The sequence below is a fragment of the Erythranthe guttata genome, chromosome 2, assembly GCF_056151865.1.
Source record: "Erythranthe guttata isolate IM_541 chromosome 2, IM_541, whole genome shotgun sequence".
Lineage (NCBI taxonomy): Eukaryota > Viridiplantae > Streptophyta > Magnoliopsida > Lamiales > Phrymaceae > Erythranthe > Erythranthe guttata.
In genome coordinates, this window is record NC_142534.1 from 16,061,177 (window position 1) to 16,087,853 (window position 26,677).

At 33.7% G+C, this 26,677-nt stretch overlaps 4 protein-coding genes and 1 long non-coding RNA gene across 26 annotated transcripts; 2 read left to right on the forward strand and 3 right to left on the reverse strand.

Moving 5' to 3' along the window:
* LOC105954829 (dihydroorotate dehydrogenase (DUF3598)) lies at positions 1-2,717 on the forward strand. Its single transcript, XM_012978520.2, has 5 exons — positions 1-611; positions 1,001-1,384; positions 1,569-1,661; positions 1,859-1,998; positions 2,137-2,717. The coding sequence occupies exons 1-5, from the start codon at positions 195-197 to the stop codon at positions 2,579-2,581; spliced, it is 1,479 nt and encodes a 492-aa protein (XP_012833974.2). The 5' UTR covers positions 1-194; the 3' UTR covers positions 2,582-2,717.
* Positions 2,718-3,605: 888 nt separating this feature from the next.
* LOC105954765 (mavicyanin) lies at positions 3,606-4,982 on the reverse strand. The gene is made up of 2 exons (XM_012978445.2): positions 4,653-4,982; positions 3,606-4,294 (listed from the first exon to the last, which is right to left on the reverse strand). The coding sequence occupies exons 1-2, from the start codon at positions 4,807-4,809 to the stop codon at positions 3,834-3,836; spliced, it is 618 nt and encodes a 205-aa protein (XP_012833899.2). The 5' UTR covers positions 4,810-4,982; the 3' UTR covers positions 3,606-3,833.
* A 3,910-nt stretch (positions 4,983-8,892) lies between these two features.
* On the reverse strand, positions 8,893-9,991 carry LOC148772468 (uncharacterized). Its single transcript, XR_016029547.1, has 4 exons — positions 9,914-9,991; positions 9,722-9,836; positions 9,433-9,582; positions 8,893-9,224 (listed from the first exon to the last, which is right to left on the reverse strand). It is a non-coding gene; the product is annotated as an uncharacterized LOC148772468 (long non-coding RNA).
* A 24-nt stretch (positions 9,992-10,015) lies between these two features.
* On the forward strand, positions 10,016-11,453 carry LOC105954749 (2-oxoglutarate (2OG) and Fe(II)-dependent oxygenase superfamily protein). The gene is made up of 3 exons (XM_088815050.1): positions 10,016-10,290; positions 10,538-10,785; positions 10,871-11,453. The coding sequence occupies exons 1-3, from the start codon at positions 10,042-10,044 to the stop codon at positions 11,451-11,453; spliced, it is 1,080 nt and encodes a 359-aa protein (XP_088671176.1). The 5' UTR covers positions 10,016-10,041.
* A 4,683-nt stretch (positions 11,454-16,136) lies between these two features.
* LOC105954831 (uncharacterized) lies at positions 16,137-21,601 on the reverse strand. 22 transcript variants are annotated; one of them, XR_016029552.1, is made up of 8 exons: positions 21,247-21,417; positions 19,876-20,019; positions 19,573-19,695; positions 18,213-18,490; positions 18,083-18,115; positions 17,345-17,554; positions 16,997-17,203; positions 16,137-16,382 (listed from the first exon to the last, which is right to left on the reverse strand). XR_016029552.1 is itself a non-coding variant. In XM_088813202.1 (7 exons), the coding sequence occupies exons 1-5, from the start codon at positions 21,354-21,356 to the stop codon at positions 17,518-17,520; spliced, it is 507 nt and encodes a 168-aa protein (XP_088669328.1). In that variant the 5' UTR covers positions 21,357-21,601; the 3' UTR covers positions 16,444-16,629; positions 16,997-17,203; positions 17,345-17,517. The 22 variants fall into 22 exon arrangements, 1 of the variants encoding a protein (XP_088669328.1); XR_016029551.1 differs by lacking the exon at positions 16,137-16,382 and adding an exon at positions 16,444-16,629 and having other exon boundaries at positions 21,247-21,477; XR_016029561.1 differs by lacking the exon at positions 18,083-18,115 and having other exon boundaries at positions 21,247-21,413.
* Between the last annotated feature and the right edge of the window lie 5,076 nt (positions 21,602-26,677).

The window sequence follows — 26,677 nt, forward strand, 5'->3', positions numbered from 1 at the left end:
AACGATTTCAGCAACAGAAGATATTTTAATGGCCGCTGCTGAAGTGCGAAGTCTCATCCCCAATGTTCCAGTAAATCACCTTCTTCTCCACCAGAGTACCAAATAATCCAAGAACCCTAAAATTCAAAATCACAGTTATCAATTGCGATATACAGACGCAGTAAAAAAAGGCGCACACACCGACTGTAAAGCAAATGCTATCGCCATGTATAGACGCCTGCAAAACGGCCTTCAGCAGCAGCATCTTCCAGAAAGGTCTCCGCCGCCACCAATTCCTCGGAAATCCGACTGATTGTCGCTCGATTCTCGCTTTTCCGACGCGCAGGCGGAGCTCTCGTCAATTCATATCGTGCAATTTTAACGGCGGAATTAGTCCCCGTTTGGATAATTCTGAAGCTAATTGCAGAAGAGTGGAAGCGCGCGCGAAGGGGAAGGAGAACGTGTGGAGTATAGACAACAACGAGGTGCCTAAAATCGACAAGGAGAAGAGTAGAATTAGGAGGAAGAAGAAAAGGGGAGGGAAGAGAGTGAGGAATGTTGCCAGGAAAGGTGATAGAGTTCTCGTCTCTGGTTCGATGTTCATGGAAGTCGAAACAGTTTTACAAACGCAGGTACTATCGGATAATGTATCGGAATGGTTCGCATTTGCTGATTTTGCGCTGAAATATTATTTTACTGTTCATATTGTTTGCTTGTGTTCACGTAGGTTTTATATATGTTCCAGATTCTGTTTTTGCTATGTGAATCATTTAGTGAATAGAGTCTGATCGTAAGTTAACCCGAGATTTTGCGTTTCGTGGTATCCAAATTACCAAGTACGCCATTGAATAATGAATATGTCCAGTCGTATTAGTCGGTGGAAATTGGAAAATGAATTTTCGGAAGTGTTTTTATCTATTGGTTTCTGTAACGTATCAGTCCAATAAACGAGAGTGTATGATATTAAACAGTCTTGTCTGCGTGGAAGTTGAATAACGAGGTGTCATGGTTACACTTACAGGATCCAGTTATTATTCCCGCATGGTATACGTTTGCAAGTAGTGTCAGTGGTATATGGAAGGGAGTGGGAGCAGTGTATTCGCCCATTACTGCAGAAATGGAGCCGATAGACATTGGAAGTAGGAATCAGAACTTATTCGATTGCTATACTTTGACGCGTATCGAGGCGTTGCCATCTACTTCTGGGGATCAGAGTTCTAAAATACATCGCACAGTAAAATGGGTCACATTGAATCCTTGCGGTGAAGCTCCGCATAAGGGAGATGGTCTTGGAAATAAAATACAAGATGAATCTTTGCCCAAAATTGAATCGTTTGACTTTGGAAAAACTGACGTGATGGAAGAAGATGTTATGGGGATGGAACCTGGTCTTGTTTTCTTTGAGGTAGTAACCTATTCAACTTGTTATGAGCTGATTTATGATCTTCTTATTTCAGTATTGGCATAATGAAGCTTAATTATTGCCTTGGAACGAGATTAGCACTAATTATAGACAAATATGTTTTTGTGGCATTATATTATTCGTATGGTTGAGTTTTTATTATAACATTTCAAGAATGAACTTTCAGGATGGATCTTATTCGAGAGGCCCAGTGGATATTCCAGTAGGTGAAATCGACGATTCCAAATATTTCCTTTCCCCAACTTTCAAGTTTGAACAAGTATGTTTTTCTCTTGCCTTAACGTTTGTTTTTATTGCTTTCGTTTTTTAAACGGCCATCTTTTTTTATTCTAAATGATGTAAACTTAGCCGTGGCAAATTCTGCAGCTAGATTTGGTTTCCACTCTACTGAGTGGTGTAATTTGTAATGAGAGCAAATACACTAATTTAATCTGCTCTATACGTTCCCTTTTGTAGTGTTTGGTTAAAGGTTGCCACAAAAGATTGCGTGTTGTTCACACTATAGAATTCAGTAATGGGGGTTCGGATATCCAAATAATGAGGGTTGCTGTTTATGAAGAAGAATGGGTTAGTCCCTCCAATATCCCCGACACCAGGTATCGGATCTGTCACACTTACAGAGAATATTCGATTTGTTCATGCATTTCAAAATTCTACCAGTGAAGTTATTTTTCCAAATGCAACCTTCCTCGTTCCGCTATAATGTATCGTAATTAACATGTTTGCTGTGACAGCGAGTTGGAGCTAGATTTGAAGCCGTTTTCTCAGAGAAAAAGGGTCCAACCATTAGAGCTCACAGGCTCGTGGAAGGTATTTGAAGTGAGCGCCACACCTATATTCGGTGAAGATATAACAACAATCGAGGAACAAAACAGCACACCTTACGTATATCTGTGCACCGAAAACCTTAAAAAGAGAAATTTGCCAGAAAATGTCGTTTATTTTGGAGAGGAAGAAATGCTGGATTTGCAAGATGTTTCAGTTTTGTGGCTACCTGGTGGCGTGACCGCCTATGTGGATGTGAAAAAAGACGGCATTCTTTGTATAGGCGTTGGGTGGTATTCAGACGAAGGAATCAATCTTGTAATGGAAAGGGACTACGGATTAGATGGGAAACTAAAGGAGGTTCGATCCAAGTCTGAGATGAAGAGAAGATGGAATAATCCTCCACCTATGTAAGTTCTTCTCCAATTTCCTCGTCTCGGGATATATTTAGTAATTAATTTTAGTGTGTGTTTTTTTATATCAAGAAATTAATCGAAATTGCTTATGCGTGTTTTTATATCAAAAAAATGAATCGAAATTTCTTACTTTAGCACTACTTGGCCATGAGCATGCATCCAGTTGCAATGGAGAAATCAGAAATTTCTCTATATTCGGATAGTTTCCCTATTTTTCTTCTTTCTTTATTCCCAATTAAGTTTTCGTGTTTTCGCTGTAGTGAATTATCTACATAGATTGTTTATATATATATATATATATATATATATATATATATATATATATATATATATATATATAGACATACACAAATACACACGTATACATAAGTAAATTGAGAGCAAAGATGATGTTTGACTTTTTCATCTTTTTTCTGGGCTCAAAGCTGACCAAAATAATATCTTCATATTTGCTACTTAAAGTAATTAAAATGTAAGTCGTCTTTAATGTTTTTTAATAAAATAATTTGGTTCGTTTTATTTATTTATTTATTTAAGTTACGACTAGAATTAGAATAGATGAACATGGAGAGATCATTAGATTTATATTCCTTATAATAAGATAAAAAAAATGGTTGAGATATTTGACTTTTCATCATCATTGACACGGTATTAGGTGGAGTTGGCACCTAATTAATTTATTAATAACAAACGCGGTCTTATTTTCTTATTTTTAAATATTGGTCAAATTATCGCCACCCATGAGGTGAACTCTAATTAATTACGAAAAAAATTCCTCATGTTTGGAAGATAACAACCACATCCCTCAATTATGTATTTTATCTTACGAAAAAAACTCTTTATTTCAGTAGATAAGCTGTAGGGGTGGATGTGTAAGACAATATACAATTGAGGAGTTGATTGTAATTATTCAAATAAAAGAGGGTGTTTTTCATAATTTGAGTATACGTTGCCCTTAAATATTTGGTCCCTATGAAACAACTTTAATAGGTTAGAAAGAAGAGATTTGTTTAACATTTTACTTTTAACAAAAAAAAGATACCATTTATTGAATAATCTCTCAATTTACATAAACATAATAGAAAACAAATCCTAACGTGCATAAAGTGTTATTCAAAAGCAACCAATTATAATGGTAATTAAAAAAAAATTAGAAACATGAGAATCAAACAACGTGATCACAAATCAAACCCAAACCAAAAAAAAATATATTAAATTAAAAAAAAAAAAAAAATAGCACTGCCTCTTGCCTAGCCCATCAACCCAAACACAGCCACCAAAACAACTGATAATCCAGCCACCAATCCAGTACTCCTGCCGCTCAAAGCCGCGGCGGCACCACCACTCGGCGGTGGGGGAGCAGATCCTGTGCGTGGTGGAGTGCCGGGGGTCGCCGGAGTTGTAGGAGTAACCGGAGTTGTAGGAGTAGCCGGAGTGGTGGGAGTTCGTGAGGGTGGTGAAGGGGCGGCGCCGCCGGCGGGCGGTGGTGGGGAGGCGGGAGTGGCGGACGCGGCGGTGACGGTGACAGCCAGTTTCTGACCGCGAGCGCAGTGGCCATTGGTGACACAGATAAAGTACCTCGTACCGGCTTCGGTTAGGTCAATGGTGGTAGGGCTGGTGGCGGAGGAGGATATCGGGCTAGTGGTGCTGCAGCTCAGATAATCGGCTTGATTTACTTCATCCACCGTGTGGGAGGGACCATAGGTGAACACTGAAAAATCATCATCATAAATGTTCATTAGAGTTGCATCCAATGTTTGTTAAAATTCATGAATAAAACACTCTCACACGACGTTCGATGTAGTTGATTCAAGTTGGATTAGAAAGCTAATTTTGTGAACCGCAAAATTTGAGTTTTGAATTTTGTCAAATCCGAATAAGAAAAAATGTTCGAAACACATTTGAGAATTTGGAACTGTATTAGTAAAATTGAAACGACATTTGCGACTTCAGATATTCCAATTACGAACCCAAACAAAACCATTTCGTCACCTTTTTATTTATTTATGATGGAATCAAGAAAATATCTACAAAGATATAGCAAGATAATTTGATTGGAGAAAACTTACGAAGGGAGTCGTCGGTAGTAAAAGTCTTGCCGGCGGCCCAGGTGGTGTAGTCGAAGCCAGTAGTCCAGCCTCTGGTGTCGCCAACGGTGTATGTGACGGCAAATGCTGCCGGAGAAATAATGAGAAGAACAAGGAGAACTGTTATTGCTTGAGCCATTTAATTTGATCAATTAATTGTAATATGAAAATTTTATGTTCTCTAACAATGGAATGTGCAACTTATATAGACAGCTTTTGAAGTAGTAATATTTTTATTTTAATGTCAGAGAAATATTCAAAAACAGAACAGGTAAAAAAATTTCCAAAGAACCATTCAATCTTGTCTTAAATTAATATATGTATGTATATATATATATATATATATATATATATATATATATAATGTTTGGAAAAGGAAGCTAACTTCCACATGCCTGTATACCTAATTCTTTGAATTATTTTATATTAAGTTATTTGCCATACTACATGTATTTACATAGAATTTAATTTTAATTTTAATTTTTTTTTTCTTATGATTGATTAAATTTAATTTATATTATTTTTTCTTAGATATAATGAGCCGAGCCAAGTCAAGTCATCTCATCCTCTTGCAAAAATGGCTGAGCTGGCCGATTTGTTTGAAAGAATCTTTAGAGATTTTATTATTTAACAATATAATTAAATTTGGTTTAATTAGTACATAATATATATAGGGTTTATTTAGAATAAATAAAATATATATATATATATAGAGAGAGAGAGAGAGATTAGGTTAACAACTTAACATGATGACATACTTTTTCACTTTTTCTTGGTCAATTTAATGATAGTTTTGGAAAATATTGTCGCGTATTGACTTTATCAAATAATCTTTGCTTGTTCAATTTCTTTTATAATCTTTTTTTTTACCACAAGGAGTTTGTGAAATTGCTATTATTATTTTATAGGCCAACTTTTTAGATGTTACTTAATTTGTGTAAAAAATGCGGAAATAATGTTAATATTTTACAGGCAAATTACCGCTTCCCTTGATCCTAAAGTAAGTTCAAATTACGAAAAAAGTCTATCGTGTTTAGATAATTACAACCAGCTCCTCAATTATGTACTGTCTTAATATCCACCCTAACAGTGTCGAATTATCTAATGAAATAGATATTTTTTATAAGATAATACGTAGTCAAGTTTTCCTTTTTTCATTTGACTTTACTTCAGGGATGACTGTAATTCGCTAATAAAATTTATTGGTCAACTTTATTAGATATTTTTATTTAATTTGTGGCGACAAAGTGGAATACGAATTATAGAGTCAATACTTCACCAAACCTTAACCAAATCTTAGTTTAACTAAAGTTTTCATGTGAAGATTTTTAGGTTGGTCTATTTTGTCAAATCTTGGAATAATTTATTATTACACAATATAAAAATATCAATTAGAAACTATATAAAATTATTGCGAGAATATATATTTTACTTTTGTCCTATTTACATGTTATGGTTTGCAATAAATGAATAAATGTAGACTTTTTTTTATTTTATTTTTTGCCAAATTAAGAACATTCGAAATATATAGTTTATGGAAAATATAAAGAGTTGTTAATACTGAGAGAGAGGGAGAGAGATTAATATTTAAGTAGAGTTTAATATGTGGAAGTTAGCCAATTGCAGTGTAGAGAAATATTCAACCTACTACCTAATCTCATTATGTATTTTTTTTTTTTTAAATATATTAATGCTAATAACTGGTCAATTTTTTTAAACTAAAGTCAAAAATATTGTTGTGAAATTATTATATATCAAGAGAAACAACTATATAAATTCTAATAAAATAATACAGTGTAAAAGAAAATTAAATTTTATGAGAAACAAAATCACATTGGAAAGGGATCTCCTATGTATTTTATCTGAAAAATAAAATATTATAAATCGATGAAATTCATGGGTGTAACATAAAACAAACTTTTAGAAAGTACGAATTTGCCCTTGCGCTTGCCTTTCCGAGTTGGGCCCATGCGGGGAGAATTGGAAATAAATCGAATCGGGCTTTTTTCTCAATCAGTAAATGGGTCGGCCCGAAACTCAACCCAAACCAAAAAGGCCCCTTTTTCAAAAGAAATGATGGCACTGTTTTATTATGTGATTTTAAAAAATAAATTCGTAGTCACATTCCTTTCTGATTTTATGGAGTTAATTGTAATGTTTAACAATGCATAAGGTGTTTTATTGTAAGGTTTCAATATATATATATATATATATATATATATATATATATAACTCGGATCACTATCGTATCGTACGATATTTAACCAACTATTAAAAATAATAAAATATATATATCTATATAATAAAAATACTATAAAAATGTAAAATTTAATATTTTAAAGTCAAACCACTCATTCCAAATTTCTTTTAAAAAAAAAAGTAATCTATCATAAAATAGGACAGAAGTCATAACTCCTCATAAAAATAACATCAACAAAGTTCAAATTTTGATCTCTAATTTGTAAAAAACTAATTTATCACTCATAATCTTCAAGATCAATGCCGCCTCGCGATATATATCGCGGTATCTCGCGAGTTTAACTACTATGCGTAAGGGTAAAACAGAGAAAATGCCTGCTCTGTTAGGATACACGGTCAAACTCAAGACAGGTGAGATTTTTTTGTAATTATGAAAACACGGTGAGAATTTTTCGTAATTAAGCCTTTACCCCCTTCTCAAGGGGGTTCTCGTAATTTACTGAAAAAGGGGGAAAAAAAGCCATTGATAAAATTAGTAATAATAATTTAAGATATTTCATTTTTTAAAAGAAGTCCGCCTAATAGATACATTTCGCAATATCTATGATTTGAAAATATCATAGATATTACAAACTTCCCAAGATTTCCAAACTTCCCAAGATTTCCAAAAAATGAACGTATATAAAAATATGGGTAAATTACAAACACCCCCCTGAGGTATGGCCAATTTACAAGAAAACCCCTCTTGTTTGGATAATTACATTTACCCCTTAACTATGATTTTTTTCTTACACCTCCACCTTATGGTGTCAAATTCAACATAATCATCTGGATTTAGTGGAATGTGCTATAGTTTGTACTCGTTTTTGTGTAAAAACACAGTTTCTGATGCATCACAATATATACAAACCAAAAAACACATATTATGATCATCTTTCTTCAAAATGTGGAATTCTAATGGGATAAAACGGGTACAAAAGTGATAATAGTCCATATAATCTAGAAGATTCCACTAAATTTTATAGTTGAGGGGTGGTTGTAATTACCCAAACATGAGGGGGATTTTCGTAATTTGACCATACCTCAGGAAGGTGGTTGTAATTTACCCATAAAAATACAATCCTAAACGAAACAAATATGTATCATTTTTTTTTCATGGGTGAAAATACGAAAAAAAAATGATTTTTATAAATAAATAATTTCCAATTTTTTATTTGGTTTTAATTTTCGGAAATCCTAATTATATTTTTTATATTATTGTTTTATAATATATACACATTTGAACAAAAAAAAATCTTCCAAACTCAGCGTTATTTCTTGATCCCACCGACTCGATGTGATTTGAACTTTTAATTTTGGAACTCATTTTTCTTTCCAATATTCAAAATTCTGATATTCCAACTTTTTAAACTTAAATCGGAAACAATTTTTTACTGAAAAAAAAAAGGATTTTTTAAAGTGCTAATATTTGATATTGTTTTCCCTTCTATATAAAACTAGCATTTTTTCCACGTGCGATGCACAGGACATTATTTTAAAAGTAAAAAAAAAATAATCAATTTAATACATAATAAGAAAATATAGTATACTAACATAGTAAAATTTAATAATATAGTATTATTCATATTTTATATAACATTAGTTTTTTTAAATTTGACATATTAAAATTTGTAATCCAAATATATAGATTAAGATTTAAAGAAACGTATTTCTATCTTTATCTCTTAAGATTTGAGATATATTGATGAAAAATAGGAGATTGATAATTGTTGAAAACTATAGTTAAAAAATTAGTAGACAAAAAATATTAAAAGTAAATAGTTACAAAAGTACTATTAGATAGGATTCTTCGGGACTTATTTTCAATTTTGATAATTGTTAAAAATTATAGTTAGAAATTAATAGAGAAAAAAAATATTAAAAATATGTAATTACATAAATAACATTAGAGTTTTTTAGGATTACCCACCGTTTCTTTCTTTTATATAGATATATATCAATTTAAAACTAAGATTAAGCAGCCTTTTCTTTTTCCTAGTGAAAAAGTAAGAAAGTGAGCACTATTAAAATAGTATGATACATCACCGGTACCAAAAATCAAGCTATCAAACAAAAGAAACCCTTACCGCATAAATACAACATAGCCCCTCAAATTTAGTGTACTTCCACTCGGTGACGCGATTTCGATAAATATCAGGCTTGCAAAACTCCGTTTTTCTCTCCAATTACATAATGACATCATGGACTTTACATAAAAACCCTATTCGACCGCAACTAGTACACTACCACCAGCCCCCTGTAGTTTGAACTTTGTGCACATGACCCCTTGTAGTTTTAATATAAACACATAACACCCTTGGTATTCCACTTGTTAAATAATCATACCCTCATTAGGAAGAGGAAATTTTTGAAAACAAAAGGACTAAGGGAGTCATGTGCTATATTGAAAGTAGAAGGAGGTCATGTGCACAAAGTTCAAACCACAGGGGGGTAAATGCTATTTACCCTTTTTTTTTTCATTCAACATTTATAATTAGAAGCCCGTACGAGTTGTTGCTATAACAAACGAGCGCAATATATTTAATAATAATATAAAAGAAAAAAATGGGTTGGGGGGGGGGGGGTGTGCAACTCCCACTATCGCACTAAAAAATCTGGCCGTGTTTACATTTTCGTGTGTATTGCAAGCTATTGCACGAGAGCAGAAGATTACCTGGTAATTCATTCGTCATCGAATAGATAAATATAAGATTCATAACAAGAAATCTCAATGAAATCACTACTTATTTCAGTGCAATAAATTCTATTCTATTTTATTTTATTTTTCCAAGTGGGAGAAGTGGCTTACTTACATCTTTTTGTCCCTTTCCCCATCACACATTAATGAAGCGAAAAAAGTCGAATTAATGCAGCCAAACAAGTCGCGCATTATCATGACAAAGGATTCATCCTACATTCAGTAGTATCCTATATTCAATTCAACTCTCTGTACAAGAAAACACTTGTCCTTACATTAATTAACACGTCGATTGCATAATACTTACTTGTAATGTTTTCGGCTTTATAAATAACGGGCAAAACGCTATCACTTTCATCAACTTGTCACAAAACCCGTAACTTCGAGAAAATACTAGGAAACCAAAAGAAGAAAAAAAAAATACGAGATTTGATTATGGAAGAAAATAAAGGTACCTCAAAATGTTCTTTCACGAGTGCAACGACACTTTCACAAATGGGCGTAAACAGTGTTCCCGATTGTTACATACTTCCACAATCACACCGCCCGACCCTTGACCATGGCCCACATTCCTCCACCGTATCTTTGCCCGTTATAGATCTTTCCTCTTTAGGAAACCCTTTGCTTCGATCAACGGTTATAGAACAAGTGCATGTGGCCTGTAAGGAACTAGGTGCTTTTCAGGTACATAAACATTATTCATTAACAAACTATACATATAGTGTTATGATTGCATAAAATCAGTTCAACTATAAAACGAATTTTTCCACGAAAATAATTACTAGGCAGAGTGATCTTTGTATTGAATATACTTATTTCTTCTTTTTTTTTTCCTTTTTTTCACTACGTGCATGAGCAGACATGTCGTCAACTTTTTTCTACGTTATGCATGCATTTTTAACTTTACGAAAATGCGTACCACCTTATGCAGGTGATCAACCATGGAATTCCGATCCCGATTGTCGATCAGGCACTAGAAGTTGCTGCGGAGTTTTTCGATATGCCGAACGAAAAAAAGATGCGTATTGCCTCTACTGATGCTCGTGAGCCTGTAAGATACGGGACCAGTCTGAATTACGTCAATGATAAAGTTAAATATTGGAGAGACTTTATCAAACACTACTCTAATCCAATCTCAAGATGGATCGATTTGTGGCCGTCGGATCCTCCAAGTTACAAGTAATCAACTCACAAAGCTTCTCTTTTTTTTTTAAGTAAAACGGAGAATATTTATTCTCGAAATCTAACGCATTATTTTTTGCAGGGAGAAAATGGGGAACTACGCAAAGGCTGTGCATATCTTGCATAAAGAGCTAATGGCAGTATTATTCGAGAGCTTAGGTCTAAAACCAGACTACTTACAGAACGACATCGAAGAAGGCTCACAGGTCATGGCAGTAAACTTTTATCCGGCTTGCCCAGAGCCGAATCTAACACTAGGCCTTCCCCCACACTCGGATTATGGACTGTTAACCATTTTACTCCAAAATCAACGGGGCTTAGAAACTATGGACAACGACGGAAAATGGCAATCCGTTCCTGTAATAAAAGAAGGGTTGGTGGTTCAGTTGGGCGATCATATGGAAGTACTGAGTAATGGCCGATACAAAAGTGTCGTACATCGAGCATGCCTTAACTCGGAAAAGAAGCGTCTTTCGATTGCAAGTCTTCACAGTTTGGAAATAGAGAAGAAAGTAATACCTGCTCAAGAACTTGTCGATGAGCAACATCCGTTGGCCTATGAAGGAGTGAGCTTCGGAGACTTTCTGCACTTCCTTTCGGAAAACGACATCCTGGAAGGAAGATACATCGACACGTTGAGAAAAAATCCACAGATAGATGCATAAGAATTTTGTTTTATCGTTTTTGTTTCCTTCTGAATTTACTAGTTACAACATATACACTGACGTGTATCAATAAAAATCACTACAGTTTTGAAAGTTCTTTGAGTGTAAAGTAAAGCATGTCTCGGATAAAAAGACCTTTGTGTGAATTGGTGAGAACCTAGTGAATATAATTGAAACCCGTGCAAATATAATGAAAGTGAACATTGAAATACATGCAAAATATGGTAATAGGTAGCATTTATTTACGGAATTTTATTTTATCATGTAGATTAACCATTACTCTTTGCATATGAAAGCCATGAAGTTTCTAACCATATGAATCATTTAAAAAATGGAACTCATAACATATTGCTACGGAACAAAGGATCAAAAAATTAGTCATCTGTATTTTAGTCTTTTCACTGCTTATTTCTTTTTACATGCATTCTTTTTGTAAAATACCGGAGAAAGTAAAGCTTTAGTTGTTAAATGAGTACTTCTCGTATTAGAACTTTCATGGTGTTGACTGTTTTAATAATCCAAGTCTGAGTTTGAAAGATTTCCTCAAGTTTTATACAAGAAATATCATAAAAAAAATGCAGTTACCAACCATTAGTACTTCAAGTTCAAAAGGAAACAATAGTTGGGAAGGAAATAAATGGAATATTCTTATACAAATATATCAAAAGATTGTTGCGACTGAGCTACACACCATCTACAATAGATTCTTAAAAAAAGAAGAGAGAGAGATTAGTACGAAACCTGAGGCTCAAACTTGAAGACTGCAACCAAGTGACATCCCTCTTGATTCTCACTGAAACAAGGGACGTGTGTTTTCATTTCAGATAATTTATTGAAGAGAGAAAATGTGCAAAACCAGTATTTGCCTCTCCCATTAATATAAGCTCGAGGCGGTTGAGGGGTGTGCGTGGTGTGACGCACTTGATTTGTTAACAATTTGTCTTCTTCGGTAAGTAAAGCAAGATGAACGCACTGTTTGACTTTGAATATAAATAATATCCATTACTCTTAACCTTCCAACAGAAACAGCTGCAACAATTGAAAAACGACGAAATTCCGTGACGAATATAGCATATGATCTGCCACTACAACATCATTCTTTGTTGCGAGATTTCAGCTTCTAGCGTCACGGATTCGAAATTTTCGACACTTGAGGGTGATACGCTTCCCGATAATTTGGAGGCTACAAATATGTCTCATCAAATTTTACCTTCTCATTTTGGACAGTAAAACTTAATATTGTCATCTTTTTCTAGAAATATGCATACAATAATTGGAAGTTTGGTTCAAAAACTTTCTATATTGAGGTTTTCCCATATCAAATCACATGTTGTGCAGGCAAATACAATTCATACCCTTTTTTTTCCGTAATAAAGAAAATCGCAGCCAACCATATAGGTACAATGGGTAAACCTAAACTCTCGTATAATAGTTTGCAAATACAATTCATACCCTTTTTTTTTCTGTAATAAAGAAAATCGCAGCCAACCATATAGGCACAATGGGTAAACCTAAACTCTCGTAAAATAGTTTGCAAAGCCTACGAGAGACGTAAACTACACTAGGCTAACCATGTGTGACAAGCTCGACCTAGCGACCGTTGGCAAAGGAATTCGAACTTGGTCAATTGACGCAAGCTCGACCTAGCGCCCGTTGGCAAAGGAATTCGAACTTGGTCAATCGACACAAGCTCACTTGCTCCAACCGCTAGGACATCCCTTACGGGACTACAATTTATACCCTTGTTTCAAACCCTAGTAGCTAATAGTAGTTGCCATTTCAATTATAAGTACACTTAATCAAGTACACATACATGAAGTATTAACCACTAATCGACTATCAGCAACCGCAATTACCGAAAATCAAACACGTAATCGAACAATTAAAATAAAAATTTTAAAAATAATCACATGCATTGTTGATCCAGAATTTACGATTAAAACCAAAAAAAAGAAAAGGTCTAATTCCCGAGCAAAAAATCGATTTTCATGCAGTTACTAGCTTTTGATTTTCATGCCGAAACTCAATTGGATGTTGAAAGTAAGAAAATCAGCACGCACCGAAGGTCATTACCTCATTGTCGGAGGCGGCGCCACCTGTTCCGTCGGCTCGCAGGCCGCAGCGCCATTCTCTCCTCCTCCATCGTGTGTCTTCTTCGGTTTTTTCATTTTCCAATTTTAATTTTCTTTTCTTCAGCAAATTGAAATTAGAGCTAGGGCCCATATAGATTGGGCTTTTGGTGCTTCTGTTTTAGAAAGTGAATGGGCCAGATCTTCTTTAAAATGGGGAAATTATAGTTTCCACCCCTCAAGTTTGAACTGATTGCCCATTTTGCCCCTCATGTTCACAAAAAAACACATTTAGTCCCTCATGTTTCAATAATTTAACATTTTCGGTCATTTCCGTCAATTTAGCGTTAGTCCATTTAGTTAAGGCAGTGATGGACACACGCTCGATTCCGTTAGTTTTAACGGAAAATTGACGGAAATGACTAAAAGTGTTGAATTTACAAAACATAAGGGACCAAAAATGTTTTTTTGTGAACATATAGACCAAATGTGAAATCAATGCAAACTTAAGGGACTATATTTGTATTTCTCCCTCTTTAAAACTCTTACCGATTGATGATTCGATTCATCAGCTGGTTTCAAGTTGTTAAAATTTATGATTTATGAGCCGACACATTAACTTTCAATGGTTTCGAGTTTTGAATTTATCTTCTTAAATCATTATGGTTAAACTCTTACGATATATTATAGATTCATTGACGTTATGGTTTCAAGTTTTGAACTTCGTAAAGACATTACAATTTTTTTGGAAATGTATCGATTTTCGTCGACTTTTTTACGGTTACAAATAGTGTCGACATCTCCTTTCGAATTAATGACAATAAATTATTAGCTCCATATCTTTTTAATTGTTATTATTATTTTTATCTCATATTTTCCAGCGTATTTTCTCTAGTTCTCTTCTTTGCTTCATCTGTTTTATATTATTTTTTTCTGAACGAGTTTATATTATTAAATATGTATAAACGTTGATGTTATTACCAATTACACTAATAAATTCTATTAAAATTGTTATCGTCATGTATTAAATACCCATAACATTAGAATTTTTTCAGAGGCCCAAGATGGTGACTTTATTCACCTTTGAAATTCAAATAACACCAAACTTACTAACTGTTTTTTAGATGAATTAATTAAATGAGTAAAGATTATTAGCTCTGGATTTAAATAAAAAAAAATTGAAATGATTGGAAAAATATCTCTGAACCAACCGATCTAGAGTCCCATAAGAATCTCACAAAGCAAAGTATCTCTGGTCAATACCCACGACTCCATACAGATTATACAGCTAAAAAAAAATTATTCAGTTAATCACAAAATTATATAACAATATTAAAATAATATTAAAATATTAGATATGCTCATCATCTCCTCGGAAGTGTGAGAAGATAAGGTTGGAGTTTTGAGAGTTTAATTATCTTCATATTTATCTACACATCTTTAATATTATAATTTAATATAAATAATAAATGAATTCGGAATTCGTCTTTAATTGGCCTCAACTATGTATGCTTCGTATCGGACCCGAAACCTGCCCGTTCATGGTTCAAGATGAAATTCAAAATAAGGCCCCAAAACGGGCCAAACATAGCCTACATTTATTTTGTAATGCAATATTATTAATATATATATACACACGTAAAAAAAATATGTTTTAATATATATATTACAACCACCCCTGATGTATAGTCAAATTAAGAAAATCCCCCTCTTCTTTGGGTATTTGGGTAATTACAACCACCCCTCAACTATAAATCTTCTTAGACGTCCACCATTGCGGTTTTAAATTTAGTGGAATCTTCGAGATTATATAAAATATTATCCCTTTTGTACCCGTTTTATCCCATTCGAACTCTACATTTTGAAGCAAGATAATCATAATATGTGTTTTTTGGCTTGTATATATCAGATTGTGGTGCATCAAATACTGTATTTTTACACAAAACGAGTACAAGTTAGAGCACATTAAGGGTGGAACTGTAAGAAAAATTTATAGTTGAGGGGTAGATGTAATTATCCATATATATATATATATATATATATATATATATATATATATATAGAGAGAGAGAGAGAGAGAGAGAGAGAGAGAGAGAGAGAGAGAGAGAGAGAGAGAGAATCAAAAATAAATTAATCCACAGGATCCAAATGATTCTGAGGGTGACGTGATTCCCAAACAACCAGGTAGATAAGACTCACTCCTTTACGCACGGATTAGCATGGCAGCCCCAGTATTTATAAAAGTATCAGTGCATGCATTACTACATTCATTGTAACTGTACATAAAGGACAACATTCCTCTTTCTAAATTAAGGATCTATCTCATCTATTTTCTATTTTAAGGAAAATTACCAAATTCCTGAATTGGGTCTGATTTCCAAAACAAAAATAACCTTTCAACTATTCACAACCAAAAAACACCTCTAACTACCAACACTAGTTAGGAGATTCAACCCTAGTTACAGGAGATTCTGTACATAGTCTAGGGTTCGAATCACGTCCCTCTCCTATTTCCCGTTGAATTTCTCTATAAATAAAACAAAAGAAACACCTCTCCCTAACTATTGACCGGAAACATGTGTAATATCTATAGTGCCCTCAAAATTACATAATAAAAAATACGAATTACCAATATATCCTCAAAAGCACAGTTCAATTGCCCGATAAAACCGGAGTATCCATTATTACTAAAAGCAGCCAATGTTCCCTAATTAGAAAAAAAAAAAAAAAAAAAGCATTTCTAAATTTGGTTTGAAGGTTCGAAGAATTCCCGTGCAGATTTTGATAGTGGCGGATTAGCGGTGGTGTCCTACGAGGGGATTGATTTTTTTGGCAAACTACATCGTCGTATATTTTCACTCTGAAGAATGAGTGAAGAAAGGAACCCATAGAAATAAAAGAAATAACCTCGTATGATCTCATACGATTAACATCCTCTTAAGTGATGAACATTGCAATACAACTCCCATACACAACAATTAGTACAAAACGGTCATATTTTATTGTCAAAGGAATACACTTAGCCCCCATCATAAAATAATATTATTACAATTGCCCCCGATAGTAGAATAGGTATTTTGATGAATATTCCATGAATAAAAGAGATTCTGTAAAAATGCACACCATCAAGAGACAATGTAAGAATACAACAAACTTCAAGATTTTGTATTTTTATTTTGGGAATTATGGATAAGTGAAGGGTTTTTCTTTTTATTTTTATTTTGTAATTTTACCTTAGTTCAGGGGGTTTATCGTAATTTACCCTATTTGGTAATTATAGATAGGTGAAGGGTTTTTTTTTTGTGTAATTTCACCTTAGTTCAGGGGGTTTATCGTAATTTACCGTATTTGGCAATTCTTGCAACTTATAAATATGGCCAATTTGCTACCATATTCCAGGGAAACAAGAAACAGAAAAAAAAAAAAAAAAAAATCAGGTTGGAGAAAAATGGGAGACAAGATGGAAAAAAATACCTCGTTCACAAGTGCAATGACAGTTTCACAAATGGGAAGAAGAAATGTTCCGCAGCGTTATATACTTCCTCTCCTACATCGTCCCACACTAACCGACCGTAACCAGCTGCAGCATTGCTTCTCCACTAGGCCTTTGCCTGTTATAGATCTCTCCTCTCTAGACAACCCTCTTCTTCGATCACGCCTCGTCGGTCAAGTTTCCCTCGCCTGCAAGGAATTCGGCTTTTTTCAGGTTTCTTTTTTCGAATCCATCTCTATTAGCATAAAAAATATAGTGCGGAATGCAATAAATGTATGAGGTTCATGTTTTGTGCAGGTGATCAACCATGGAATTCCAGTTTCACTCACAAAAGACGCACTGGATGTTGCTCAAGAGTTTTTCGATTTGCCAAACGAGACAAAGATGCGACTTGCCTCCCACGATGTCAGCAAACCGGTAAGGTACGGGACCAGCCTAAACCACGTCAAGGATAAAGTTCAGTATTGGAGAGACTTCATCAAACACTACTCACATCCAATCTCTACTTGGATCGATTCTTGGCCATCCGATCCTCCAACCTACAAGTAAGCATCTTACAGTTACACATACCCTGAGCAACTCATTAAGCAAAATACTAATGCTTTGGTTTGGCCCCCTTCTCGATTTATTCCCCCATTATGAAATTGAGTTCGTAAAGCTTCTGAGAAAGAAAAAAAATAAAGAAAAGAAAACCCTTCGCTCTCCTTATGAGTTAACTGTTATGGTAGAGCAATCATTGGACTGTTATAATGTAAATTGTCTCTTCTGAAATATAAACAAACATGCTTTACTTTCAACTATTGTCCTAAAACATATTATCCCGTAATAAATTGAAATATAGACCCGAAAACGGGGTTCTAACCAAAATACTATTAACATTCTTATTTTCAAGGTGGTATATTATAATGTGGGATTAGTGCAGGCAGAAAATGGGGAAATACACCAAGGCGATAAACGACCTGCACAAGAAACTAATGGGACTAGTATTGGAGAGCTTAGGTCTAAAACCGGACTACTTAAAGAAAGAAATCGAACAAGGCTCACAAGTAACAGCAGTGAATTATTACCCTTCTTGCCCCGAACCAAGTCTAGCATTAGGCCTGCCACCACACACAGACTACGGATTACTAACCATTTTACTCCAAAACCAACAAGGCTTACAAATCATGGATAAAACTGGAAATTGGCAACCTGTACCTGTCATAAAAGAAGGATTGGTGGTTCAGTTGGGAGATCACATGGAGGTGCTGAGCAATGGCAGATATAGAGGAGTTGTTCATCGAGCGATTTTGAACTCGGAGAAGAATCGGATTTCGATCGCAAATATTCAGAGTCTTTCGATGAATACAAAAGTGGGGCCTGCTTCGGAACTTGTGGACAAGCGATATCCTGTGATGTATGAAGAAGCTAGCTTTGGAGGTTTTCTCAAGTTCATTTCGGGGAATAATATCTGGGAAGAAAAATACATCGACACGCTGAGGAAACAAAAATCCATTAGATAGTGATGTGAAATAGAGGGGATGATGCATAAGAATGATCATGAAACATGTAATATTGATCAATAAGTGTCATCAATGTCCTTTTGAATGCAATGCAATAATTCGAGCAAATATCAGACAAGTATGTATAGTCATCCTCAAATAAGTACTAAAATTGTCATCCATAAAATCATAAACAACCAACCGAAAAACTAAGCCAAACGCATGCAATTTGGTCCGATAAATTTTCTTTTTTTCCGGACGAAAAAACGGATTCAATTGTCATGAGAGTTTCAGCATTTTACTTCACACTGCAGCAAAATTATCCGATAAATTTTGCTTCTCTCCAGATAAAAATGGATTGAGCTTTTCTTTCATCGTTTTGCTTTAAATTGTATCATTATCATCATTTGTCAAATCAATTGATCGAGAAACCCTAACTCGGTATTGGGTGCTAAGAAAACCATTACATACTGATATTTTATTGAGGATTCCATGTGTTTCTGCAATTACGTAATCACATAACGGACTTCACACAAAAAAATGGCACTACGGACTTTACAAAAACCGTATTCAACTTAGCTAGTATACACGAAGGCCTCGTTTGGTTGCCACTGTTAAATTCTGCAACAAAATAGGACTTACTCGCATGTTTGGTTGACAAGATTCAAACTAATTCGTATCCGCAATAAAATCAGAGGCACGCTATTAAATGTAAATAGCTACCCTACCCATGCGATTATTTTTATAGGTAGTTACTGAAAAGGAAACATATAAATTTATCCCTAGAATGGTAGGATTTGATAATTGTTATATTATGAATGTTATTGAGAAACCACATTTAATGTCAGATTTTAACAGTTTTAATACTAAATCTATACAAGAAATAAAACATCTTAGTAACCAATTAATTCAGTAGAGAATTAATAAAATTCAGTGTAAGAAAAATCAATCCAATTCATGTAACCGAACGAGGACTAACAATTACCCCGTTTTCATTCAATATTCAATAACTCGAAACCCCAATAAAATAACTACATTTAAAGTTCTTTATTTTTTCAAGTGGAGAATTGGCTTACTTCCACCTTTTTGTCCCTTTCTCCACCCCTCGTTAGTGAAGCAAAAAGTTGAACTAATGCAGCCAAAAAAGTTGCGCGTTATCATGACAATGATTCACCGGGTATCCTACATTCAATGTAACCCTGTACAAGAAAAACTTCTTCCTACATTAACAAATAAATCCCATAATACTTGTAATGTTTTCAGCTTATAAATAAGGGCAAATAGCTACCATTTTCATCATCAACTAGCCATAAAACCTATACGTTCGAGAAATACTACGTAACAAAAACGAAGTTGATTATGTAAGAAAAGAGAGATACCTCAAAATGTCCCCTAGTGTTACATACTTCCTCAATCAGACCGCCCGACCCACATTGCTTCACCGTATCTATGCCAGTTATAGATCTTTCCTCTTTACGGAACCCTTTGCTTCGATCAACGGTGATAGAACAAACACATGTGGCCTGTAAGGAACTAGGAGCTTTTCAGGTACATTATTAACTAACTAGACATAGTTACACTATCTATTCAAGGTAATATATATTTAATAGGGAGAGTGATTCAACTTTTTAATGTTGCGGCGTAATGACCTCCATCCCTGAACCCAATTTAGCGAAGTTTATAGAAATATTTCCGTCTTTCAAAGTATCTTTGAATTAAGTATACTTATTTATTTTTTCTACGCGCATGGACAGACATCTCATCAATTGTTGTGTACGTCGTGACGTCATGCATGCATTTTAACGTCACGAAAATACGAACCACCTAATGCAGGCAATCAACCATGTAATCCCGATCCAACACTAGGCCTGCCCCCAAACTAAGATTATCGATTGTTAACCGTTTTACTCCAAAATCAGTATGGCCTAGAAACCACGGACAACAATGGACAATGGTACTGTTCTTGTGATAAAAGAAGGCTTTGTACTTCAGACTAGCAATCCTCAACTCGGAAAAGAATCACCTTTCAATTGCCAGATTTTATGCACTTCATTTCAGAAAACTATATCCTGGAAGTAAGATACCTCAACACATAGAGAAAAATCCACAGATAGGGTCGATAACGCATACAGATGCATAAGAATTTTATTGGTCACTGTTCTGAATTTACAAGAGTGTAGTGTCTGACACAGATTTGACATTTCCGACTGTTCACGGGTGAACATGTTTCCCAATAGTTTGGATGTTACAATAAAGTTCATCGAAAAATTCACCATTCCATTTTAGGCATGTGACACGAGAAAGGACACTAAACTTAATAATAATTGGAAGTTTGGTGCAAAAAATTCCTAAATTGAAGCTTTCCCGTATCAAATCACTGTGAATGCTCGAAGTAGTTGTCATTTCAATTATATGTGAACTTGATCAAGTCAACATACATGAAATATTAACCACTAATTCACTATCATCGAACGCAGTTCACGAAAACCAAACACGTAATCCAACAATTAAAAAAAATTAAACTAAAATTAAAAAAATCACATGCATTGATTCAGAATTTAGTGTGATAAGGTCTAATTCTCAAGCAAAACTTCAATTCTCGTGCATTAACCAGCGTTTCGTTTTTACATTTATAAAATCATTCATGCAAAAACAAACGTATGAATTAGAAAATTATCATTTTAGCTAAACAGATTACGTCTCGGGTTTTGCCCCCTTCCTTATAAGAAAAGGGAAAAAGGAAGAATTACATTCTGACAAGCCGAAACGCGCAGCAAAGGCGCAACTTTGAGAAGAAACCCTAATTTTGTGTTGTGTTGCGACTAACAAAATTAGCACGCGTAGAAGGTTGATACATCATCCGCGGCTTCGTCGGCGGCGGCACCTGCTCCGTCGGCCCGAAGCACCATTATCTTCTCCTCCATCCTTCTACGATTTTTTTTGTATTTTGTTTTTTTTTTTTTAATCGGGTGATATTATCTGGGCCGGGCTTATAAACTGTATTCACGGGCCCATACACATTAAGCTGTTGGTGTTTCTGTTTTAGAAATCGAATGGGCCCGGTCTTATATATATATTCTCTTTTTTGTAATAAAATATATATATATATATATATATTTTTTTTTGAATTTCTTCAAAAGCAGATATACAATTACAGTATTTGCTAACATAATTAACTATATGTATTAAATCATATAGTTTATAAAAATAATCAAAAATTAATTCCAATACTTTTGGCTTCAGACTTAAAGTCTTCACTAGGGATGTGAACGAGCTGAGCTCATCGAGTTTTTTTTTTTTTTTTTTTTGGCTCTAGCTCGAGTCCATTTTTTTCGAGCTCAATTCCAAGCTCAATTTGGAGGTTTTTTTAATTACTATTTTTTTTATTATTAAAAACTATTTAGATTATAATAAAATATTTACCAAATACAAAAATAGAAAAAATAAGGTTCGCGAGCCGGCTCGTGAGCTCACGAACAACTAAAAAGAATCTGGAGTTCGACCTGTCAGAAAGCTCGAACTCGAAAAGCTCGAATTCGAGTTTGAGCTTTCTTCTAACCGACTCGTCGAGCTTACGAGTCGGCTCAACTCGTTGACCACCATTAGTTTCCACCTTGTTTTTAGTATTTTTTTCACCCATTAATCTCTAAACATAAGAAATATTATAACTTCCTTTTTCTAAAGTTAATAATATATTTAGGATATTGGAAATTCCGGTTGGAAGTTCACTGGCCCAAGACAGATGGATGTGTCAACTCACAAAAAAGGGCAAATTTTCGTTGAAAGGAGTCAGATGCTACATCTGGTTATTCATACCGGACGAATTTGAACCGTAGATTTGATTTAATAACTACCCATTAAGCCAACAAACATTAGATCGGAGGAATAAACTACAAATTTTCACAAACACATATATTAAATCGTAGATTTGATTAAATAACTATCCACTAAGCCAACATACACATGGGTGTGTGCGATTATTTGTAGATCTACGTTTCAAATCCACCAAGTATAAATAACTATGTATTATTTAATTTCCTTAACCATAGCACATTATCGAGCACGGATGCCGGGCCAACTTCATAAGTCTTCGGTAAAGGGTTCGGGAAGTGGTGTCGCAAAAAAAAAATGGAAAATAATTTGGAACCTTCCTATTTCCACCGAGGTCCGCCGCGTCTTTCTTTGGAGAACCTGCTTGGATATTATCCCGACCAACGCATGCATTATCTCAACTCCGTTCTGTCGAATTTGCAAATCCGGCCACGGAAGAAACTTCAACTCATGTGTTTCGTTCTTTCGCGAAATGGCCACGCTTTGGAAACCACGCACCCTTTCAATCTTCCACAAAAAGCCTTAGCCTGCTTGCCGAAGGTACAAGCATTGCAACTGATTCAACCGACGGTTCGGATTCCGCCTCAACCTGCAGGAACGGTCGAGATTAACTTTGACGTCACATCGATTCCCAGCGAGACGAGTTTCTACAAAACGGCATTGTGTTGCAAAGTTTCCGGGATCATGACAGAAAGTAATTCCAATCCATAATAACCAGAACATTTTAACTAACCCAAAAAAATGAAATCAACAATGCAATTTGAATCACTAAAGTATAATTTGCAGATTGATATCATCATAGAATCAGAAAACCATGATTTTTTTTACATGAAATCAAAACAATATTGTACAGAATTCGAATTCGACCGTAACAAAATTCACAATTTTTTTAAAATTCAGAATACGGTGGCTCTGATGTCATTTGTTAGAAATTTACTGTAAATACACATACGAATCTCCAAGAACTTATATGCTCGAATGAACGAAAATTATTCAGAAACATAAACACGGGAGGCGTTACCTTACTTCATGGACTCAAATGAGATACGTTCGCAATCTATCGATGAAATAGTTCCATCAATGAATTACAGGTGACCTCTAATTGTCTCTATATATTGGACTCATAATTATAGTTCGATACTCACAAATCCAATCCAATAATCTTTATTAGATCACAGTTAATTTGGATTGTCCAATTTTTACTTTAATTAGGTTATTTTCAATTTCAAAGTTTTTTAGTTTGATTTTTTTTTTTCAACTGAACAGCAAAAAGACATCGTTCTAGCCTTTGGGGATGTTAGTTTCCTTTCAAAAATTATTATAAAAAAAAACACTATTTTCGGAAGGGAAAAAAAACCCAATTTTCCATAGAGTTCAATTTTACGGTTCAATTCAACGAAATCAGACCGGTCATAACAATTGTCGCGGTTTAACCGGCATGTTCGATCCGGGTTTCGAAACATTGTTTCCGCTCCAAACGAGACAATAAGTAGCACTTGGATTAAAGAATTTGGAGCCAAGAATTTGAAATCTATCAACACTAAATTTACAAGTTATAACACTAAATCTACAACAACAAAATTTGAAGCCAAGAATTCGAATCATTAACTTCAATTATTAGCTCTCAATTTAATTTAATGTAACCATATGAATTATTGGAAAAATATCTCTGAACCCACCGGCCAACTGAGTCCACACGAATCACACAAAACAAAAAATTATCTCTGAACCCACTGATCACGAATCCACAAAAGATTATAGCTAATTTTAGTTAATTACAATTTTATATAACAAAAATATGTATTTTTTATTTATTTTAATTAAAACTATATATATATTATTATATATACATCATATCATCTCCTCGGGACTATCTGAGAAGATAAGGTTGGTGCTTAGTGTCTATCTCTTCCGTGAGAAATTTTATTTCTACCAGAATTTATTTTATAACGTAATATCAAGAAATAACTAAATATAGAAATTAATTCCCTCTCAAATAAATAAATAAAATAAAATGTTTCTCAAAAAAATAATAATAAAATGAATCCGGAATTCTTCTTTAATTGATGCCAGCTGTCTAATCAGATCTCATGACTGGGAATGTCAACGACAACGATATGGATATCCGCCGGAAAAAATAAAAAAATACAATACCATATACCTAATAATTTGGATATTCCGATGGATTTTATTAGAATTAGCATCTAAGAAAAAATAATCTCAGTTCCTATTCCTTAGTCGGAGAGATATGTGGTTTCGGGTTTATACTATGGTACGACATCGGATAAAAACTTTTATCGTTCATAAGCACACAAAGATAAATCTATATTGGTGTGTGCTGATCAACATAAATAATTCATCTGGTGCAGTATAGAAAAAATCGTGGTTCCGAAAGTAAAAAGTTATTTTAATCACGGTCCGGGAAAAAGATCGAAAAATCAAGAATTGAAATTCTGGAATTTATAATTAAAAAACTTGTTCCGAAATTGAAAATTTTGGATAGGGATCGTGGGAAATTCGGAATATGTAATTTTTCGGTCAGCTATACTATAAAATGTGTAATACTATTTATATTGTAACTTTGTTTCCTTTTTTTCAAAAATCAAAATCGATTGAAAAATGAAATCTAGTATTTATTCAAATTAAGTTTTAAAAAATTAGAAGGAAAAAAAAAAGGAACTTCTGAAATTCGTAAATATTGCTCTAACATTAGATTTATGCCGATCGAAATTGTCGGAATTCAAAAATTCAGCTCCAACATATACCCATGGCATAATAATTACCATTCAATGTAGCGCTAGATACACATAGAGGGCGTTTGGCTAAGCTTATAAGATGCTATAAGCTCTTTCAAAATGTTTAGTAATTTAAAAAGAAAATCTTAAAATTTAAAAAATAAGTTGGTGGGGAGCAAATAAAATATTTTTTAAATAATTCTTAAATTTTTATTTAAAATCTTATAATAAATAAAAATAGCTTATAAAATCATTATCGAAATACACTAAAAAATGATTCTAAAAATAAAATATAACAACTTATCAACACTTAAAATAACTAATCAAATTTAAGAGTTTATCAGCTATTTAAAATAAGGTTAACAAACCGGACCCTTAACTCCTTGAGTGCTTCAACTATAATGCATGTAACAAATAGAGTTAATACCTAACATCCACTAATAGACTTACCATATTTTCCCAATTTATAACATGATTAGAAGTTTGAAATAAGAAATCAACCATAATGATTAATGTGAAAAGAAATATATTAGTATCCCTAGTAAAAGATAATAAGAAATACACTACATCATAATATTTTTCATATTTTTTCATATTTTACTATTAGTAATAACAAATTAAAATTAGAAATTAGGGTAAATCACAACCTTTGCGGTATGGTCAAATTTAAAAAAAAAAACTCTCTTGTTTCGATAATTATATCTACTCCTAAACTATGAATCTTCTTACACTTTCATTCTTATGGTGTTAATTCACATAATCATCTACATTCCGTGGAATGTGCTCTAGTTTGTATTCGTTTTGTATAAATACAGTTTCTGATGCACCACAATCTGATATATACAAGCAAAAAACACATCTTATGATCATCTTGCTTCAAAATGTGTCGAATGGGATAAAACGGGTACAAAAGTAATAATATTCCATATAATCTAAAAAATCAACTAAATTTAAAACGACAAGGGCGGACGTGTAAGAAGATTTATAGTTGAGAGGGCAGATGTAATTACCCAAAAATGATAGGGTTTTCGTAATTTGATCATACCTCAGGGGTGGGTGTAATTTACCCTAGAAACTAGGATAAATTATAAGACAAAATCATTTTAGTCTAAAAGCATACATTTTTCTTAAATCAAGACACATTTAATGAAATTTTTAATCTTTGTACAAAGCTAAAAAACGACAATTAAAACGGAACGGAGGGAGTAATAGTTAATAATATTATAAAAAAATATTTATGCATATTTCATTTTTATTGTTTTCAAAAAAAAAAAAAAAAAAAAAAATCAAACCTTAAAATGAATGTTGGAACCAAAAAATTGGACACCGAACTACGTGTCAAATTTTTCGATTTGGCCCATCGACTAGTGAAGGGTGACTTGATTTCCAAACATTTAGCTTCAGCAAGAAGAATGCTTATTTTCTTTTTCTTTTTTTTTTTTTTTTTTTTATATTTTTTTTTAATTTTCTATTTTTATTTTTCTCCGCACGCATTAGCATGGCAACGATTCGGCCAGTAATAGAGCCATTCTCTATGTACACTGTAACTGGACAAAAATAGCCAAACACTCATTTTCCAAATTAAGGAAATTTCATAAAATTCTTACAGCTTATA

Excerpts from the sequence above, each read along its gene's own strand:
- LOC105954829 (XM_012978520.2), top strand. The coding sequence starts at position 195 with ATGCTATCGCCATGTATAGACGCCTGCAAAACGGCCTTCAGCAGCAGC. Across the intron at positions 612-1,000 it reads AAACAGTTTTACAAACGCAG|GATCCAGTTATTATTCCCGC; the intron begins GTACTATCGGAT and ends TTACACTTACAG. Across the intron at positions 1,662-1,858 it reads CAACTTTCAAGTTTGAACAA|TGTTTGGTTAAAGGTTGCCA; the intron begins GTATGTTTTTCT and ends TCCCTTTTGTAG.
- LOC105954765 (XM_012978445.2), bottom strand. The coding sequence starts at position 4,809 with ATGGCTCAAGCAATAACAGTTCTCCTTGTTCTTCTCATTATTTCTCCG. Across the intron at positions 4,295-4,652 it reads TACTACCGACGACTCCCTTC|TGTTCACCTATGGTCCCTCC; the intron begins GTAAGTTTTCTC and ends ATGATTTTTCAG.
- LOC105954749 (XM_088815050.1), top strand. The coding sequence starts at position 10,042 with ATGGAAGAAAATAAAGGTACCTCAAAATGTTCTTTCACGAGTGCAACG. Across the intron at positions 10,291-10,537 it reads AGGAACTAGGTGCTTTTCAG|GTGATCAACCATGGAATTCC; the intron begins GTACATAAACAT and ends CACCTTATGCAG. Across the intron at positions 10,786-10,870 it reads TCGGATCCTCCAAGTTACAA|GGAGAAAATGGGGAACTACG; the intron begins GTAATCAACTCA and ends TATTTTTTGCAG.
- LOC105954831 (XM_088813202.1), bottom strand. Across the intron at positions 18,116-18,212 it reads CAATCCTTCTTTTATGACAG|GCCTAATGCTAGACTTGGTT; the intron begins GTACAGGTTGCC and ends GTGTGGTGGCAG. Across the intron at positions 17,555-18,082 it reads CTTGGTTCGGGGCAAGAAGG|GTTGGAGGATCGGATGGCCA; the intron begins GTAATAATTCAC and ends GCTTACTTGTAG.